Source organism: Perna viridis, chromosome 6 (assembly GCF_037379345.1).
Source record: "Perna viridis isolate PV_CMFRI_1.1 ecotype Kerala chromosome 6, ASM3737934v1, whole genome shotgun sequence".
Classification (NCBI taxonomy): Eukaryota; Metazoa; Mollusca; class Bivalvia; order Mytilida; family Mytilidae; genus Perna; species Perna viridis.
In genome coordinates, this window is record NC_142450.1 from 49,579,124 (window position 1) to 49,598,674 (window position 19,551).

Consider the following 19,551-nt stretch of genomic DNA (forward strand, 5'->3'; position numbering starts at 1 on the left):
TTTATACTCCGAGCTTTTTTTGCAGTTTTTCTTGTTTAAACCTAAGATTGTGTTAAATGAGAATTTCTCAACTAATTACAGGGGATTTATAGATTATTGCTGATTGTCTTTACAAGTTTGATATTCTTGTTTGAGCTTGCACAGTGAAATCTGCTAGACAATCAATAAATGAAGATGAACAAAACATCTGTTTTTTTTTCCTTATTTTGCTTATGTGATTATTTACCTTGACATTAGGAATAATATTCTTCTCACTCTAGCTGCCCTGAGAAAGGAAATTATTAATTTAATAACATAGTGATAAGCTAGATTGACTGAAGAGTAAGCAGTAGATGTATATACAGTTGGTCAATATTAAAGTATGACACAATATGATGTGGTTTATACTGTGGTAATCTCTATTTAAGCTTGGTTTATATTGTGGTAATCTTATCAGTTGACGCTGGTATTGAAATAGTGGTTTAAAATCAAAGCACCATGAATATGATGGAATAAACTATAAATAAGGATTGAGAACAGATAAGTTTGACTATTGACAAACTGTAATTTTTTTTCTCCAGTGGCGCTTCTGTATGGGTCGATTTGTTGCCCTTTATGTATGTATTGACCAGTATATACAGATGATCTGTTTTATTGCCTACAGAATTAACTTTTTACTGCTCTCTTTGCTTTAAAGTAGAGCCAGTTTTATGGCTTGTTACTCGCCGCTTTTCACCATTGTACTTGTTTCCCCTTACACTGCATGGTGTTAGCATGCTTTTTGTTGTGTTGTTTTCAAAAACTGGCAAGTCAGTTAGTTGATGAAAGAAATTTACCTCTCCATATTCTTCCGTAGAAGCTCTTTCGATTAGCATCTACAGCTATTGGGTACGACAGATTGTTTCATAACAGGAAACAAAAACACTGGTCTAACAAGGAGGCAGTATAATACCATACTGTATGTGGGTTCTAATGAATCATTAGTATAGTAACATTCAGCTTAAACTGAAAATTCCTGATGTATATACAGGCTTCAAATTTTCTCGCTGCACTCTCTAGAATCTCCAAAGATCTTGTAGCTATTTACTGTTGACATCCTCAGATTGCGACATTCTTGCCAGTAGTGTGTTATGCATCTGTTAGTAGGCAGTCTATTTCTTATGTTGACAGATATGATTGCCAATGTATAGAATGGAAAAATAATTTTGATACAATTTTGCTTTCTCCTGGAAATTTAAACCCATATAAGACACTTTTGCATTGAGCTATATATATCTGCATTTTTACAGAATGTATTTGAGTGTCTGTAACCAATGTATTGCTGTGAACTATTTAAAAAAAATGTGTGGGAAAACAAATTCCTTTAAGCTTGTGCAAAATATTTTGAAATGAAGCTAAAATTTGTTAGAATTAGTTGCTGGAAAAATGTTTGATTTATTTTGTTGCTAACTTTACAGGAACATATATATAAGTACACATGTACTCAATTTAAAGCATATATTTGTTTAAAGCCTGTAATCTTCTTTACAGAATAGTGAGATAAGATGTCAGATGAGAAGCTGTCCCCGTGTTACCTGTACCCATCCTGCCCAGCGTCCTGGAGAATGTTGTCCCTCATGTTATATGTGTCGCTATAATGGACAGAACCTATTGAATGGTCAGACCTATGTAGATCCTAGGCAGCCATGTGTGGAATGCTCATGTTCTGTGAGTGTTTCACATTTTATATTCATTTGAAAAAAGAATGCTGTCATAACATGTTATTAACAAACAAATATATTAGTTAAGAGTTAGAATAGAAGACTAGCACATTTTAAGTAATATGAAGCATTGAAATGTAATTTTCTGTCAATTGAGAAAAAAATGTAATTGCAATTTACAAAAATTAATTTATGTGCAATGACCTCAATTTTATAACTCATCTAGAATTGTTTGTGCATGGGTACACTTAATTTCAAAGTAAGAAAATGTAATTTAGTAGTAATCCTTGGATGAACTTCTGAATATTCACTTTGTCCCTATGTTTGTGCTGTATAGTTCACTTTGTCCTTATGTTTGTGCTGAATGTTCACTTTGTCCATATTTTTGTGCTGAATGTTCACTTTGTCCCTATGTTTGTGCAGAAAATTCACTTTGTCCCTATGTTTGTTCTGAATATTCACTTTGTCTCTATGTTTGTGCTGAATAGTTCACTTTGTCCCTATGTTTGTGCGGAATGTTCACTTTGTCCCTGTGCTTGTGCTGGATGTTCACTTTGTCCCTATGTTTGTTCTGAATGTTCACTTTATCCCTATGTTTGTGCTGGATGTTCACTTTGTCCCTATGTTTGTTCTGAATGTTCACTTTGTCTCTATGTTTGTGCTGTATAGTTCACTTTGTCCCTATGTTTGCGGAATGTTCACTTTGTCCCTGTGTTTGTGCTGGATGTTCACTTTGTCCCTATGTTTGTGCGGAATGTTCACTTTGTCCCTATCTTTGTACTGGATGTTCACTTTGTCCCTATGTTTGTTCTGAATGTTCACTTTGTTCCTATGTTTGTGCTGTATAGTTCTACTTTGATTTAAGATCATATAAGGTTTAGTTTTAATGTATAGTAGAAAAAAGGAGTTGTGACTTTGACGCCATCAACCTGAGGGTATACACATTGATACCAAAATTAAATTATAAAGAATGACTGTTATATGTTTTTGGTCTATTTGAAATAACCTCAATATCCTTGGTTCACACTTGAAAATTACCTATATATTTATATATGTCCCTGTCTGCATAGTAATTCTCAAGTGTGCACCACAGGCATTGAAGTTATTTTTTAATAGACCAATCATTCCTCATAATGAAATTTTTAGTATCAAAATTCAATAAGACTCATTCCTCAAATGTATTGATCTTACTTTGTAATTAGTGTAAAGAAAGTAGTAGTTTTTCATTAGAATAATGTAACACTTTGGAAAAAAATAGATTTGTTTAAATTATAGTATGGAGTAGTGAAATGTACAGATAAAGTGAATGAATGTCCTCCAGTGAACTGTCCGTATCCAGAAAAAGAGCCAGGAAAGTGTTGTCCTGTTTGTAAACAAAGAAACTGTGTCATCAATGGTGTAACCTATAATGAGGGGTCAAAGTTCATTAATCCTTCTGATAGATGTCAAGACTGTCAGTGTGTTAGAGGTCAACCTCAGTGCAGGACTCGTCCTTGTCAGCCAATCAGATGTCGATATCCAACTTTCTCAGCAGATAGATGTTGTCAAGAATGTTCAGGTGAGTTCAAAAGAGAAAAGTCAGAATCAGTTGACAGCCATGGTTTTTCAACTATGTAATGTTTTTTTTAAATCAAACCTCAAATCTGTTTGCATGTACTATTAACAAATACTTAAAATTTGGATAGAAGACAATAAGTGGTAAATGTGTTACTCAATGACATAAAAAAGATGTATAGTTTGTAATGTACTGTACATTATCTGTAGATTGTTCCTTCAATGGTCTGGTATATAAGAATGGTAAAGAATTTGACCATCCAAGTGAGAGATGCAGATCATGCACATGTACCAACGGAGATGTTCAATGTCAGAGGAAGATATGTTCTCCTGTGGATTGTCAGTACCCAGTAATGGTTGGTTGTTGTCCTGTCTGTGCTGGATGTTATTACCAGAACCAGAGATACAATGATGGACAGAACTTCACTAGTAACCAGGATCCCTGTTTACAGTGCACATGTACCAGTGGTAATGTTGTCAAAAAAAGAAAACCCTGTCCGACAGTGACTTGTCAACATCCTGTGAGTGGACAGTGTTGTCAGGAATGTAACAACTGTTATTATGACAGTCGTATTTACAGGAATGGACAGATATTTCCTGATCCTGACAGTCAGTGTAATACATGTGAGTGTAGAGATGGAACTGTGACATGTTCTCCCAGAGACTGTCCACTAATCTCATGCTCTAACCCAGCACAGGGTACATGTTGCCCTGAATGTGCTGATTGCCAGTATAATGGTAACCTAGTTAGGAATGGGGCCTCTATTCAAAGCCCAGATGACCCATGTAAACAATGTTACTGTAGGAATGGAAACATTGAGTGTCGACCACAAACATGTCTACCAACCAACTGCCGCTATCCAGTGCAGAGAGGTTGTTGCCAGGAATGTTCTGACTGTCTGTACCAACAACAAGAATACAGAAATGGTCTTATTTTCCCAGACCCTTCAGAAAAGTGCAATGAATGTTCATGTAATGATGGTAACGTTAACTGTCGAAGGAAAGTCTGTCCATCTGTACAGTGTAATAGCCCAGTCTCTGATGGATGTTGTCCAACTTGTGGAGACTGTTACCATAACAACATCTTCCACCCTAATGGTGAAAAGTTCAATGACCCGTCAGATTCCTGCTTGAAGTGTGTGTGTCAGAACGGCAATGTCAGATGTGCTAGGAAGGAATGTAATGGCAGGAAATGTACCCATCCTGTTCAAGGGAAGTGTTGCCCTAAATGTGGAGGTGATTGTCTGTTTGAAGGAAGGAGATATACTGACCAGACAACATTTAAACAAGGCTGTGAAGAGTGTACATGTTCTAAGGGTAGTGTTAATTGTATACCAACTAGATGCCTACCTGTGGCATGTCAACATCCCGTCTCTGACGGCTGCTGTCGTGTGTGTACAGATTGTCAGTATAATGGACAGAAATACAGAAACACAGAGAGATTCCCAGATCAAGATGATCCATGTAATGAATGCTTATGTCAGGTAAGAAATGTTTGTCTTTTCATTAAAATTGAAAAAAGAATCAAGGAAGCACATATTTTATTATTACTGGGAAAGTACAGGATTGTGTTTATTTGTTTTATTTGTGTTGGCAATGTTAATTTATATATTTGTTTTATTGATAATAAAAAAATAGAGGAAATCAATGTTAAGAAAAATTAATAAAACAAATGTGGCTTACACTTTTTTCACATTTTGGCATGTACAAAGTAAACCAAAAATAAATATCCCCTTATAGGATGGTACAGTAACCTGTCCCAAGAAGTCCTGTCCAGCTGTGTCCTGTAGTGACCCTGTCCAGGGACAGTGTTGTCCTGAGTGTACAGACTGTACATACAACAACCAATTTGTTAGACACGGTAGAACTATACCAGATTTCAGGGATCCATGCTCAACTTGTACCTGTCAGGTTTGTTATTTGTTAGACATGGTATAACTGTACTAGATGCTCATCTTGTACCTGTCAGGTTTGTTATTTGTTAGACATGGTATAACTGTACTAGATGCTCAACTTGTACCTGTCAGGTTTGTTATTTGTTAGACATGGTATAACTGTACTAGTTGCTCAACTTGTACATGTCAGGTTTGTTATTTGTTAGACATGGTATAACTGTACTAGATGCTCAACTTGCACATGTCAGGTTTGTTATTTTATAGTTGTGTATTGTTGAAGCAAAGGTCAAACATTTCATACCAGTTATTTAAAACTGATAATTTTGGCAATCAATGCTTGTTGATTGTATAAAACTGTATTGTAATTATGATATTGGATGTTAATTAATTTAGTAAATTTATTTGTAGTTATGCATGTGTTTACATCCCTTCAGCACCTGCTTATGGAGTGTTCATATCACAACTCATACGTTATGCCAGAGCTTGCCAAAACTACCCTGACTTTTTGTATCGTTCAAGAACTCTTAACAAATGGGCTTCTGGAATGGGGTTATGTTGCTCCAAGATTGAAGTCATCACTACTGAAGTTTTATGGTTGTCATCATGAACTCGTGGATTGTTATGGTATATCCATCTGCACCATGAAAACTGATTTATTCAACGGGTCATAGTTTTCCTTTCCTCGTTTGTCTACCCTGGACTTGACTTTTTATGAGCAACTCGGCGGGTGTTTCTAGAAAAGCAGAGGACGCATACCCTACTGGTGCACCCATGCTCCCAGTTTTTAGTGGTGTCCGAGTTGCTCATTTGCTTTTGTTACTTTGTATGTATGATTTTAGTTACTTTATGTTCATTGTTGTGTATGTCTGTTTTCCATGTCTGGTCTTTGTCCATGTATTACATTCTTTTGATTACCGCTATAACCTTGGTTCCCTTGATTACTCTTTTACAGACTTTTATCTTAATAATTATATTATATTTGATCAATCAATTTTAGCTTGGTAGTATGATCTGCACTCGTAAGTCATGTGACCCTGCACCATGTGACTATCCTGTGACAGAGAACCAATGTGGATGTCAAAGCTGTACTGACTGTGACTTTAGGAGCAGGATATATACCAATGGGGAGAGGTTCAGACACCCTCAGGATACCTGTCAACAATGTACCTGTCAGGTATAGTAACATTGATTTATGTGACTTAATTTTACAGTAGATTTTCAGACATCTTTATGATCTGTCATTACCTAATTTTGATATATTGTATTGGTCCTTACATTTTTATCACATATTACTTCAAGCAGTGCACCGAGGGATGAATTCTATATTATTTATATTTTGGTGTTAAGTACCTTATAGAAGGGGGGATACATTGTTATCCAATGTGTGTATACAGAGAGGAACTCACAATTCAACTTGGAAAATAATTAAAATCTACAACTTTTGTAAAAAAAAATAAATTGAAAAGGCTTTAAGGTAACACAATCTACATATAATTTCTGTAATTATAGAGTGGTGACGTAAGGTGTCTGAGGGTTACCTGTAGAGAGCAGTGTGATCACCCAGCTAACACAACTGACTGTTGTCCTGTCTGTAATGACTGTTTCTATGAAGGTCAGACTGTCAGAGACGGTGCCACTTTCTTATCACCTGTTGACCCTTGTCGCAGTTGCTCATGCAGGGTAAGTTAAGTTGTACTATTCTAATACTAATTTAATCACTGGTCTCACAGATGAAATGTCAGAGTAATTTAGTATTAGCATTCATTCACTTTTATCTTTAAAGTACTAAACATTCTGATGAAACTCAGTTATTTAATGTGAAATGAACAAAATGCCATTGCAAGAAAACTCATGCAGGTAATACTATAAGACACCTCTAAATTACTGTACAAAACTTTTCTTCTAGTATGGAAGTAATTAACTGAAATATGATCACACAACACTATAAATGAATAAGAAAGGATTCGAGTCAAAGTAATAATTATTTTCAAAGGCCATCTTTAATAATTCATGATGACTACTTTTTGTGGAAGGTTAATCTTACATGTATTATTCTATTAAATTGTAACCAGGCAGGAACTGTGGTTTGTGATGTCACTATATGTCCAGCACCCAAGTGTGACAACCCAATCAAGACTCCAGGTGTCTGTTGTCCTGTTTGTTCAGGTAAATCAAGACCCCAGGTGTCTGTTGTCCTGTTTGTTCAGGTAAATCAAGACCCCAGGTGTCTGTTGTCCTGTTTGTTCAGGTAAATTAAGACCCCAGGTGTCTGTTGTCCTGTTTGTTCAGGTAAATGAAGACCCCAGGTGTCTGTTGTCCTGTTTGTTCAGGTAATGCTAAATCAAGACCCCAGGTGTCTTTTGTCCTGTTTGTTCAGGTAATGCTAAACAAGACTCCAGGTGTCTGTTGTCCTGTTTGTTCAGGTAAATGAAGACCCCAGGTGTCTGTTGTCCTGTTTGTTCAGGTAAGTGAAGATCCCAGGTGTCTGTTGTCCTGTTTGTTCAGGTAAATTAAGAACCCAGGTGTCTGTTGTCCTGTTTGTTCAGGTAAATGAAGACCCCAGGTGTCTGTTGTCCTGTTTGTTCAGGTAATTGAAGATCCCAGGTGTCTGTTGTCATGTTTGTTCAGTTGATACTTATTCAAGTACCTAGGTATTAGTTGTCATAGTGACTTGCAAGTCAAGATCTTGAGTGTCTGTTTTCAGATTGGTTCCCTTGATTACTCATTCTCACTTAAAAATGAAGTTATACAAATACTGTTAAAGCACTTTTGTATGTGGGATACCAATTTTCGTGTTTTTCTTGGTTAGGCAAAACCACAAAATTTGGTCCCCCACGAAAAGGAGATTTCCATTGATGAGTATACTAAATACCTCAAAACCACAAATTCAAAAATCCATGTACTTGTGTTTCTCCCCTAATCGACGAAAATAAGTATCCATGAATTAAAGTACTGCAAAGTAACCCATAAGTTCACAATCATCTCCTTTTTGAGTGCTCCAACAGTAATTTTAATTCTTCTGGCTTTTTGTTGTCTTGTTGAGAAGCCTTGAGCTTTGGAGTTCTGTTGACAATCCAATTAAGACCTGGGGTGTTTGGAGTTCTGTTGACATTCCAATGAAGGCCTGGGGTGTTTGGAGGTCTGTTGACAATCCAATTAAGGCCTGGGGTGTTTTGGAGTTCTGTTGACAATCCAATTAAGGCCTGAAGTGTTTGGAGTTCTGTTGACATTCCAATTAAGGCCTTGGGTGTTTGGAGTTCTGTTGACAATCGAATTAATGCCTGGGGTGTTTTGGAGTTCTGTTGACAATCCAATTAAGGCCTGGGATGTTTGGGGTTCTGTTGACAATCCAATTAAGGCCTGGAGTGTTTGGAGTTCTGCTAACATTCCAATTAACGCCTTGGGTGTTCGAAGTTCTGTTGACAATCCAATTAAGGCCTGGGGTGTTTTGGAGTTCTGTTGACATTCCAATTAAGGCCTGGGGTGTTTGGAGTTCTGTTGACAATCCAATTAAAGCCTGGGATGTTTGGAGTTCTGTTGACAATCCAATTAAGGCCTGGAGTGTTTGGAGTTCTGTTGACATTCCAATTAAGGCCTTGGGTGTTTGGAGTTCTGTTGACAATCCAATTAAGGCGTTGTGTGTTTGGAGTTCTGTTGACATTCCAGTTAAGGCCGGGATGTTTGGAGTTTTGTTGACATTCAGTAAATACCAGGTGGGTTGTTTGTTGTCATTGTGGTGACCCAATCAAGACCCTGGTGTTTCTGCCATGTTTGTTTTTGATAGTGCTATCTGGTAAGTCAAGAACTTTAATATTTTGCCATGGCAGTCCAGAGTGTTTGTTGCCCTTTTGTTCAGGCAATGCTCTCATGACAGTAGAATTTATTTACTGTTATTATGCTATAGTTTCCATACAAGTCATCAAGGCTGTTACTACAAAACCAGAACATTGATAATCCATGAATACCTCTCAAGTAATGGGGTCATTAGATAAGTTCTTTTATTTTTCAATATAGTTTTATTATTTTACACTTTGGAAGAAATATGTTGTAGATTATACTTTCAACAATGATGTTTTTGTTTCTACATTCCAGATATATCTTGATACATTAAAAAGCATAATTAATTTTAAAAATTCAATATCATTTCAATGTACTCTTATGGAATGTTACATTTTTATTTGGAGTATATTTTTTAACATGGTATGCTAAGCATTCATGTTATAATTAATATTTTGTAGTATGTGATTTCTTTGGTGTTACATATGATGATGGTAGAACTTTCAGTCACCCTACTGATCAATGTCAGACATGTACTTGTAAGGTGAGTTATAACTGTTTAGTTACTGTGTTTAATTGATTCAGTGTAATTGGAATTTAAAGTACCCCATGTAAAATTAAACATTTTGTGGTTGGTTATTTTAATGTGTCTGTTTGCTTGTTACAAATATTGGCATTTGTGGTATAGATATTTCACCATCTTGGAAGGAAAAGTTAGTTTTATTTTATGATAAATGTTTATGATAAATTTATACCCCTATACGGTATTTACTGGTAGCAAACTGAGATTTTTTGTGATATTGAGAAATATATAATTATATTGCTATTGATGAAGTTTCCACCACTATCTATTGTCCCAACACTGTCTATTGTCATACCACTACTGTCTATTGTCATACCACTACTGTCTATTATCTATCTATTGTCCCCATCACTTTCTATAGTCCCAAAACTGTCTTATTGTCCTCACCACTGTCTATTGTCCCATCAATGCCTATTGTCTTACCACCACTACTTATTGTCCCACCACTGTCTATTATCTGTCTATTATCCCCATCATTGTCTATAGACCCACCACTGTCTATTGTCCTCACCAATGGCTAGTGTTCCACCACTGTCTATTGTTCCCATCACTGTCCATTGTCTCCATCACTGTCTATAGTCCCACCTCTGTCTATTGTCCCATCACTGTCTATTGTCCCAACACTGTCTATTGTCTCCACCACTGTCTTATTGTCCTCACCACTGTCTATTGTCCCATCACTGTCTATTGTCCCAACACTGTCTATTGTCTTACTACTGCAGCCTGTTGTCCCACTGCTATCTATTGTCCTCACCACTGTCTATTGTCCCAACCACTTTCTATTGTCCCCATCACTGTCTATATCCCACCACTGTCTATTGTCTTCACCATTGGCTATTGTCCCACCAATGTCTATTGTCCCCACCACTTTCTGTTGTCCCCACCACTGTCTATTGTTCCACCACTATCTATTGCCCCACCTTTGTCCATTGTCCCAATCACTGTCTGTAGTCCCACCTTTGTCTATTGTCCCTCCACTTTCTATTCCCCACCACTTTCCATTGTCCCCACCACCTTCTATTGTCTTCATCATTGTCATTAGTCCCACCACTGTCTATTGTTTCACCACTATCTATTGTCCCAACTGTCTATTGTGCCCACCACTGTCTATTACCTCGTCACTGTCTATTTTCCCAACATTGTCTATTGTTCCACAACTGTTTATTATCCACCACTGTCTATGGTCTACAACTTTCCATAGTTCTATATTTTGTAATACAATTTAGGCTGGAAGAGTCAGATGTGAGCGTGTCCTCTGTAATGCCCGATGTACCCACCCACGTCAAGGTGACTGTTGCCCTGTCTGTGATGACTGTATGTTTCAAGGCCAGCTCATTCAAAATGGTGGCCAGTATAAACCTGATGTGTGTTCCACCTGTTCTTGTCAGGTAATTGGCCAGTACAAACCTGATGTGTGTTCTGCCTTTTCTTGACAGCTAAATGACCAGTATAAACTTGTTGTATGTTCATCCTGTTCTGGTCAGGTAAGTGGTCAGTATAAACCTGATGTGTGTTCTGCCTTTTTTGACAGCTAAGTGACCAGTATAAACTTGATGTGTGTTCATCCTGTTCTGGTCAGGTAAGTGGTCAGTATAAACCTGATATATGTTCCACCTGTTTTTGACAGCTGAGTGGCCAGTATAAACCTAATTTGTGTTCCACGTATTCTGATCAGGTAACTGGCCAGTATAAACCTGACATGTGTTCCACCTGTTCTGGTCAGATAACTGGCTAGAATAAATTTGATGTGTGTTCCATCTGTTTATGTCAGGTAAGTGGCCAGTATAAATCTGAAATACATTCCACCTGTTCTTGAGAGCTAAGCTGCCAGTATAAATTTGATGTGTGTTCCACCTGTTCTTGTCAGGTAACTGGCCAGTATAAACCTGAAATACATTTCACCTGTTCTTGACAGCTAAGTGGCTAGTATAAATTTGATGTGTGTTCCACTTGTTCTTGTCAGGTAAGTGGCCAGTATAAAACTGACAGGTGTTCCACCTGTTCTGGCCAGGTAAGTTACATCATTAAGTATGAAGTCATTGTAGTGATTTAACTATAGGTTATAAGTATTACTTATATTACTACCTTACTTTATTGCTAAAGTTATTTTTCTAATGACATAAAACCATTCATTTAATTTTAAATGGTCTGTAACATCAGTGGTGTTAAATTAGTCTATTTAAGGAATTCTATGGAAACAAGTAGTAGTCATTTTCACAGTAAACATTTTCATGCAAAAAAACAACATAGATAATGATGACCAAGCCACAAAGAGCCACAGAAGGCACACACATATATCATACATAAACTATTTTACTCCTTTATTGCCTGTAAATCATTCACTAGTTTCTTGTATATTTGTTTTCTTTGAATCTAGAATGGAAATGTGCAGTGCATTGAAGAGACTTGCCCAAGGTTAACTTGCCCCCGTACAGAGAGGTTGCCAGGTCAATGCTGTGAAGTTTGTCAAGGTAAGATGACCAGATGTTTTGTCAGATTCCTTTAGACTTTATATATATAACATTTTTTTCATTACTTAATGATAAAATTTGTTCATTGCTTCAGGCTGCCGTTACAATGGTATATACCATCGTGATGGTGACGAATGGACTATTGATAATAACCCATGTAAGACATGTACCTGCCGTGGTGGAATCGTCACCTGTCTGGAGATGAATTGTTTTTCTACCTGTGAGAATCCAATTAACTTACCTGGACAGTGCTGTCCTGTTTGCCCCAGTAAGTACCACACTAATCAACTTATACAAAGATTTTACATTTTCTTGTCCCCCTTTTTTCATTTGGGGTATTGGATGTGGATTTCTGTCCATCGGTCTGTATGAAATTTGTTAAATGGTTTCTTCCTCATAATCCTAAATAGAAACTTGCACAATTGGAGGCTTTAGATAGACTTTTGTATTATGGGGACCTCAAACACTGCTTATGTTTTTCTTTTTTAAAATGAGTAAATTGTGAGTTCAAAGATTCTAACTGACATAGCAATTTATATGCAAACTATTTTTCAGCATGTCAGCATAAGGGTCGACTTTATGGTGATGGTGATATGTTTAGTCCTACTGGAGATCCATGTGATCTGTGTGTTTGTAAGGTAATAGGAAATCAATGGCTTTGTATTCTTACATTATTGTGAACTAAAGTAATAATATCTGTACTCGTTACATATTAGGTTACTTGTACAAATATCTGTACTGGTTACATGTGAAGTTACTTGTACAGATATCTGTACTTGTAACCTGTTAAGTTACTTGTACAGACATCTCTACTTGTTACAAGTGAAGTTACTTGTACAGATATCTGTATTTGTTACGTGTGAAGTTACTTGTACAGATATTTGTACTTGTTACATGTACTATGAAGTTACCCATACAGATACCTGTACTTGTTACAAGTGAAGTTACTTGTACAGATATCTGTACTTGTTACATGTTTTGTTTGTTTGTTGGGGTTTAACGTCCGAGCAGCAATATTTCAGCTTTATTCAGACGATACTTGTACAGATATTTGTACTTGTTACATGTACTATGAAGTTACATGTACAGATATTTGTACTTGTTACAAATGAAGTTACTTGTACAGATATATGTACTTGTTACAAATGAAGTTACTTGTACAGATATATGTACTTGTTACATGTACTATGAAGTTACTTGTACAGATATTTGTACTTGTTACATGTATTATGAAGTTACATGTACAGATGTTTGTACTTGTTACAAGTGAAGTTACTTGTACAGATATCTGTACATGTTACATGTGCTATGAAGTTACTTGTACAGATATTTGTACTTGTTACATGTGAAGTTACTCATACAAATATCTGTACTTGTTACATGTAAAGTTACTTGTACAGATATCTGTACTTGTTACATGTAAAGTTACTTGTACAGATACCTGTACTTGTTACATGTACTGTAAAGTTACTTTTATTCATTGTTTATAAGCTTTAACATTTGAATTGTTCCACCACAGTATAGAATTTAAGAAGAATACATGAAGCATCCCCAATTTGCAGAAATTATTTTTTCTCTCTTTTTATCAGTGCTTAAATGAGTGGAATATTTCAAGATGAATATTTATATAAACAATTGAAGTACTACTTGTCTCAAAGAAGTGTAAATGGTATTATTTGGTACATAAATAATTAAATCCACAATCTGTTTGTTCATTGACTCAGTGAAGTAACTGTTGATTTCAGGATGGTCGTATGACTTGCCATTATGTCATGTGTCCAGAGACATCTAACTGTCCAGCTGACCAGATCGTACCAGCATCCAAAGGACATTGCTGTCCTAAATGTTCTGGAGGTATTTTAATCAGTGTTTTAAATTTGCATGTCCTGCACCTTTACACGTAGCCAGATTTTTGCCCTTACAAATCTTGAAGCTAATGGTGGGCGGTAGATCATACCTTATACTTCTAGTAGATAGATTTTCCTGATTTTTCTCAAGGATGACCTCGAATGAACATATTGTAAAATTTGAGGATAAAAAAAAAGTCACAGAACATAATTTGGAGATATTTTTTAGTTTCTGTTTGGAATTTTTACAGTTTCACTTACTATAGAAAAAAAAAAAACAGTATAAAACATTCTAAAAAATTTGTATGAAGAACATTTATCTGACATTTTTCATATTTGAAAAAGAAAATTGTGGGGGGGGGGGTCACTGTCCTTTTTAAAAACAATTGTTTTGCATCTTTTAAAAAAATATTTGCTCACTGAACACACTTTTTCAAGACAGAAAAATGCTATATGCAATAGGTCTGATCTACCTTCAAAGGTTTTAGCACAAAAAAAAACTATATCAATAGTTAAGTGAATAATTTTTCTATTAAGTAATGATGACTCAAGAATGAAAGAACTGGGGATATAATTCCCCTGTTTTTTGTAAGTAATCAGAGATATTTGTCAATTTCCTGAACTGTATAAAAGTTACATTATGGTCATTGTTGCCCAATAACTACATTTAACAAATTAAAATGGAGTGTAGATTGATATTGCAACTTTGGCTTTGTTTCAGGTGGACAGAACTGTACAAGGGAGACCTTTGGCACAGTAATCTACCCCAAACCTAGAGATCCATGTGTCACCTGTCAATGTACGGTAAGTTATCTGTCCCCAATTCAGGGATTCATGTGTCACCTGTCAATGTACAGTAAGTTATCTGTCCTAAACTCAGGGATCCATGTTTTGATGTACACTTTTTCAAGAATATGCAATGCAAGGCAAGACTAATGGGTGTAAAGTTTTGTAATGAATCTAAAAAACTTAAATAATCAGTGTAGTGTTTCAGAGCTTACTTGAGGGTCTTCACTTACTGAAGATCTTTTGGTGATCTCTCTAAGTATTTACTATTTTTATAGGGGGTGCATTGATTGCATTTCACCATATCTGTTCCTTTTTAGCTCACCTGGCTGAAGGCCATGTGAGCTATTGCAGTCACTTGGCATCCATCATCGTCATCCATAGTTGTCATCCGTTGTCATCATCGTTAACAATTTTTCAAAACTCTTCTCCTCTGACACTACTTGATCAATTGGACTCAAACTTGGTATGAATGTTTCTTGGGATATCCTGCATAGAACTGATGTGGGGATTTTTGATCTGTCGAAAAACATGGCCATATTGGAGTTAATGCTCTTTTTTAACATTTTTTGCTATTTTTTTATGATATTTCTTTAAAAAATTTTCTCTTCTGACACTACTCGACCAATTTGAACAAAACTTGGTATGAATGTTCTTAGGGGTATCTTGCATAGAGCTGATCTGGGGATTTTTGATCTGTCGAAAAACATGGCCGCCATTACTATAAATAGAATATAGGGGTCAGACAGTAGTTTTTTGCATATATTTCAAAAACTGTCATGTTTAGCCAAATTCTTTCTATAGCTGAAGTGATCCTTATTATTAGGACTACAAAAGTCTTCAGGGATAAAAGTTCATGACAACTCTTTGTAAGAGTTATTGCCCTTGAAAGGGGAAAAATGACGGTTTTTTTTTTTTTACAGTTTTCTGCCAATATCTTGAAAACTATGATAGATAGAAACTTTCAATTGCTGAAATGATCCTTATGATAAGTCATACCAAAGTCTTCAAAGTTGTCAGACAACTTGTTAAATTTATTGCCCTTGAAAGGCAAAAGTGATCCAGGTGAGCGATTCCGGCTCCTTGGAGCCTCTTATTCTGTTATTCATATTTCTTCAAATCATTGAACCATTGATAAAATAAATTTTTAATTGAAATTATTTGTGTTTTGGTGTGGAATAAGTAAATGTTACATTTAAATGATATTATCACCTAGGTGTGCTAAACAAAATCTTGTGTATAGGCTGACTGAATTACTGGTATACCCCAACCCAATGAGTGATTTATTGTAATCATCCTGACTGTCCCTCACTCTATTTGTCTATCATTTTGTTTGTCTGAATTTAAACACAATTATTATAATGGATGGATTGATTTTATATTGGGTATGCTGCTTTATATAGATTGGGTATATGATGTAAGCCATTTTTATCCTGTCTGATATTTATTTCTTTTTCCCCATTTTTCCCTATATGTTATGATAGGTGATATACCTAGCACAACAATGCTGGCAATGTTAAATACTTAAATTATCTGGTAAAGCCAGTGTTTATTCTGTTGTTATATGCACAGACTGTTTTCTTCTCTGGTGGTTGGGACTGGGATTTAATGTTGAGTTGGAAAATTTTCTCACACAAGTGCAAAAATACAATTAAAATTTTTATTTGAAAATCTATTTTGTTAAGTAATAGGGGTTATAATTATTTATGTCCATGGCCTAGTAAAAAATAAAATTTCCCAAAAGAATCTCAGGCTCCCCTCGGTATAAAAACAGTCGTTGCCTTACATGATAAGACCAGTCTTAATGATGTGGTTTCTTTATTTGTAGAGTTCTTTAAGTTGGGTGTGTCAGAAGGAGACATGTCCATTTTTGAACTGTCCACCTGCAGTGCAGTTGAAGGACCCACGGGAATGCTGCTCAAAGTGTCCACGTAGGTAGCTAAATTAGATATCAAATGAGTTCACACTTTTTAGATTTTTCTGATATCCTTTTGAATCAGGAACAATCAATTATTTTGTATCTGAAAAATATTTGTAGGTCACTTATGTCCTTTTTATCAATTTAGATTGAAGATCAGAATTGATATAGCAGTTGCCATAGCTTTTAGATTTGTAAAGCCTGATAGCATCTGCAATTATATTATCCTGCCACAGGAAAATAGTCCCATTGGAATACCCCATTAAGGTTCAAATGCAGATAGTTAGGTCCACTTTTTTGGTATTTCTAATATATCAATTTAGTTCTATGTTATTTAATAAACAAATCCAATAAACAACTTTTACTGCAAACTAAATATGCTGATTAATTTGGTATCCAATTAAAAATAGTTGAGACCTCTAACCTCTGTATCTGTTTATCTCTTTGCATTTACGCAACTAAAAACCAGTCTTTCAGTGTTGATATATTCAAGTTGCCTATTTGTTTTTAGACACATAATAAACCATGTGATGCTTTGCTAGAATCGAAAACCCTGCGATAATATAAATAGTTATCAATCATAGAATTGAAATATAAAGTGTAAAGCTGAGTACCAATTGAAAGAGCTGTCTCCAGATATTTCATGCGGGCTTTGGCAGGTAAAAGGGGCAGTGATTTCAATCAAGAAACTTGTATAAAGAAAGGTGTTTCAGGCAATTATTTACTGCTCATCTTTTGGCCATTTTTTTTTCAAAAGGGTAGCATAACCCATGAAACCTGTATCGTGTATTTTTATAACTTTTACCTCCTCTTGACATCGGAAGCCCGGCCGGAGATGACAATTAAAAATGAAACTTTACATAGACAATGGCATAGGAATTTCGATAATGCATTTTTTGGTCTGGTGTTATTGCTTTATGCAAATGAAGAATCATTCTTTTTGGCTCTTTTTGTAATGTTATTGTATTTATAACAGAGCTGTTGGTGCTTCATGACCTTAAAATTATATTCTAAGACTTAATGTTAGACTTTATGTTATCATGTCTCTTGAACTAGGTGCCCAGAAACTCTTTCACATGACACATAGGTTTCTATGGAATACCTTGTAACACTTGATCTGCTTATCAGTTAAGAAAGAGGAAGAGAGGAACATGTATTTGAATATGGTTTATTTCAATGATTGTGGGTTGAGTTTGAATAATTTAACAGGCAGCTATGACCTGTAGGTAGATAAACTGAATTTCAACCAGAAAATTTGAAAACTAGGAATGGCAAAATAGTAATTTGTAGTTCAATTATGTTGGAAAGTTTTGTGTTCATTTAGTTGTTTCATATGTAAACTGATATCAAACCTGAATATTATGCAAACTGGCAATTTTTGTGTATGCTATTTTTTTTAATGTCCTTTGTAATCAGAATGGTGAAAACAAAGACAGAGTTCAATATTAACCATATTTATAACAATAAGCTTGTGTTAATATATGTTTAAATTTGCGAACCATACTTTCCTTTTATCATATATTTTTAGCTCACCTGGCCAAAAGGCCAAGTGAGCTTATGCCATCACTTGGCGTCTGTCATTGTTGTCGTGGACAAATTTTTAAAAATCTCCTCTGAAACTATTGGACTGACACATAAACTTGGCATGATTTTTCCCTAGGTTGTTCTGCACAAAATTGCTGTTGGGAATTTTGATCCATGAAAAAACATGGCCGCTGTTACTAAAATTAGAACATAGGGGTCAGATGGCAGTTTTTTTGCAAATAACTCAAAAACCGTTGCCTCTACCAAATTTCTGACAGGGTAATATTGTTCAGCATCTTGAGATGGACCTATGCCAAAATTTTCAAAATGATTGGTCAACTGATGTAGGAGTAACGGCCCCTGAAACAGTTTTTTTGGGCATTTTTCGCATGTGCAACTTTGAAAGTCTTCTCAAAATCCATTGCACAGAATTCAGTGAAAGTTGGCATTTATGTTCTTTAGGGTATCCCACACAAAATGACTTTGGGATTGTTGATTTGAAGAAAAAAACATTGCCGCTGTTACTAAAATTAGAACATAGGGGTAAGATGGCAGTTTTTTTGCAAATAACTCAAAAACCGTTGCCTCTATTAAATTTCTGACTGGGTAATATTATTCAGCATCATGAGATGGACCTATGCCAAAATTTTCAAAACGATTTGTCAACTGATGTAGGAGTTACAGCCCTGAAACAGTTTTTTTTTGTATTTTCGCATGTGCAACTTTGAAAATATTCTTCTCAGAATCCATTGCACAGAATTCAATGAAAGTTGGCATAAATGTTTCTTAGGGTATCTCACACAAATTGATTGTTTGGATTGTTGATTCATGAAAAAACATGGCCGCCATTACTAAAAATAGAACATAGCAGTCAGATGGCAGTTTTTTGCAAATAACTCAAAAACTGTTGCCTTTACCAAATTTCTGGCATTGGAAAAATTGTTAAGCATCATGAGAAGGACCTGTGCCGAAATTTTCAAAACCATTCATTGACTAATGTAGGAGTTATGACTCCTGAAACAGTTCTTTTTTCACATGTACAACTTTGAAAATCTTCTTCTCTAAAACCATTTAAGATCATTGAATGAAAATAAGCATAATAGTTCTTTAGTGTATTGTGCTCAAAATGACTGTTGTGATTTTTAATCTGTGAGTATATATGGCTGCCTATTCTAAAAATGGGACGTAGGGGTCATAATTCTGGTTCAGGTCATGAAAATGCTATGAATAGCATTTCCTGCATTTGACAATTTAGTTGATTTTAACTTAGCCTGTCTCATTCCTCAAGTTTTTCAAATAAGCAAAAACCAAAAATTAGCGAGGTGAGCAATTCAGGCTCGCTGAATTCAAAAAATTGATATCAATTGATTGAGTACATGAGTACTTTGATTTATATATGTATGTTTTTTTTTTCAATGTTAAATGATTCTTGGAGGAAAGATCTCAAAAATATCTCATGCTTAAAAGGCAAATACTGCATGGAAGACGAAGATTAACAGATGAACTTGATTACATTG

General features: G+C 35.5%; 1 protein-coding gene across 3 annotated transcripts in view; it reads left to right on the forward strand.

The window, feature by feature from the left end:
• LOC148615459 (uncharacterized) overlaps nucleotides 1–19,551 on the forward strand; it is a 95,703-nt gene that overhangs the window by 63,470 nt on the left and 12,682 nt on the right. For 2 of the 3 annotated variants that reach the window (XM_088590355.1, XM_088590356.1), the window contains 15 exons: nucleotides 1,510–1,686; nucleotides 2,955–3,237; nucleotides 3,444–4,717; nucleotides 4,974–5,144; nucleotides 6,126–6,302; nucleotides 6,638–6,808; nucleotides 7,201–7,294; nucleotides 9,367–9,449; nucleotides 10,715–10,876; nucleotides 11,866–11,959; nucleotides 12,054–12,227; nucleotides 12,515–12,597; nucleotides 13,705–13,813; nucleotides 14,528–14,610; nucleotides 16,421–16,523. In XM_088590355.1, coding sequence (XP_088446481.1) covers nucleotides 1,510–1,686; nucleotides 2,955–3,237; nucleotides 3,444–4,717; nucleotides 4,974–5,144; nucleotides 6,126–6,302; nucleotides 6,638–6,808; nucleotides 7,201–7,294; nucleotides 9,367–9,449; nucleotides 10,715–10,876; nucleotides 11,866–11,959; nucleotides 12,054–12,227; nucleotides 12,515–12,597; nucleotides 13,705–13,813; nucleotides 14,528–14,610; nucleotides 16,421–16,523 — 3,238 coding nt within the window. Of the gene's footprint in view, nucleotides 1–560; nucleotides 597–1,509; nucleotides 1,687–2,954; nucleotides 3,238–3,443; nucleotides 4,718–4,973; nucleotides 5,145–6,125; nucleotides 6,303–6,637; nucleotides 6,809–7,200; nucleotides 7,295–9,366; nucleotides 9,450–10,714; nucleotides 10,877–11,865; nucleotides 11,960–12,053; nucleotides 12,228–12,514; nucleotides 12,598–13,704; nucleotides 13,814–14,527; nucleotides 14,611–16,420; nucleotides 16,524–19,551 lie in introns of all 3 variants that reach the window. The other variant, XM_088590354.1, reaches the window with a different exon arrangement.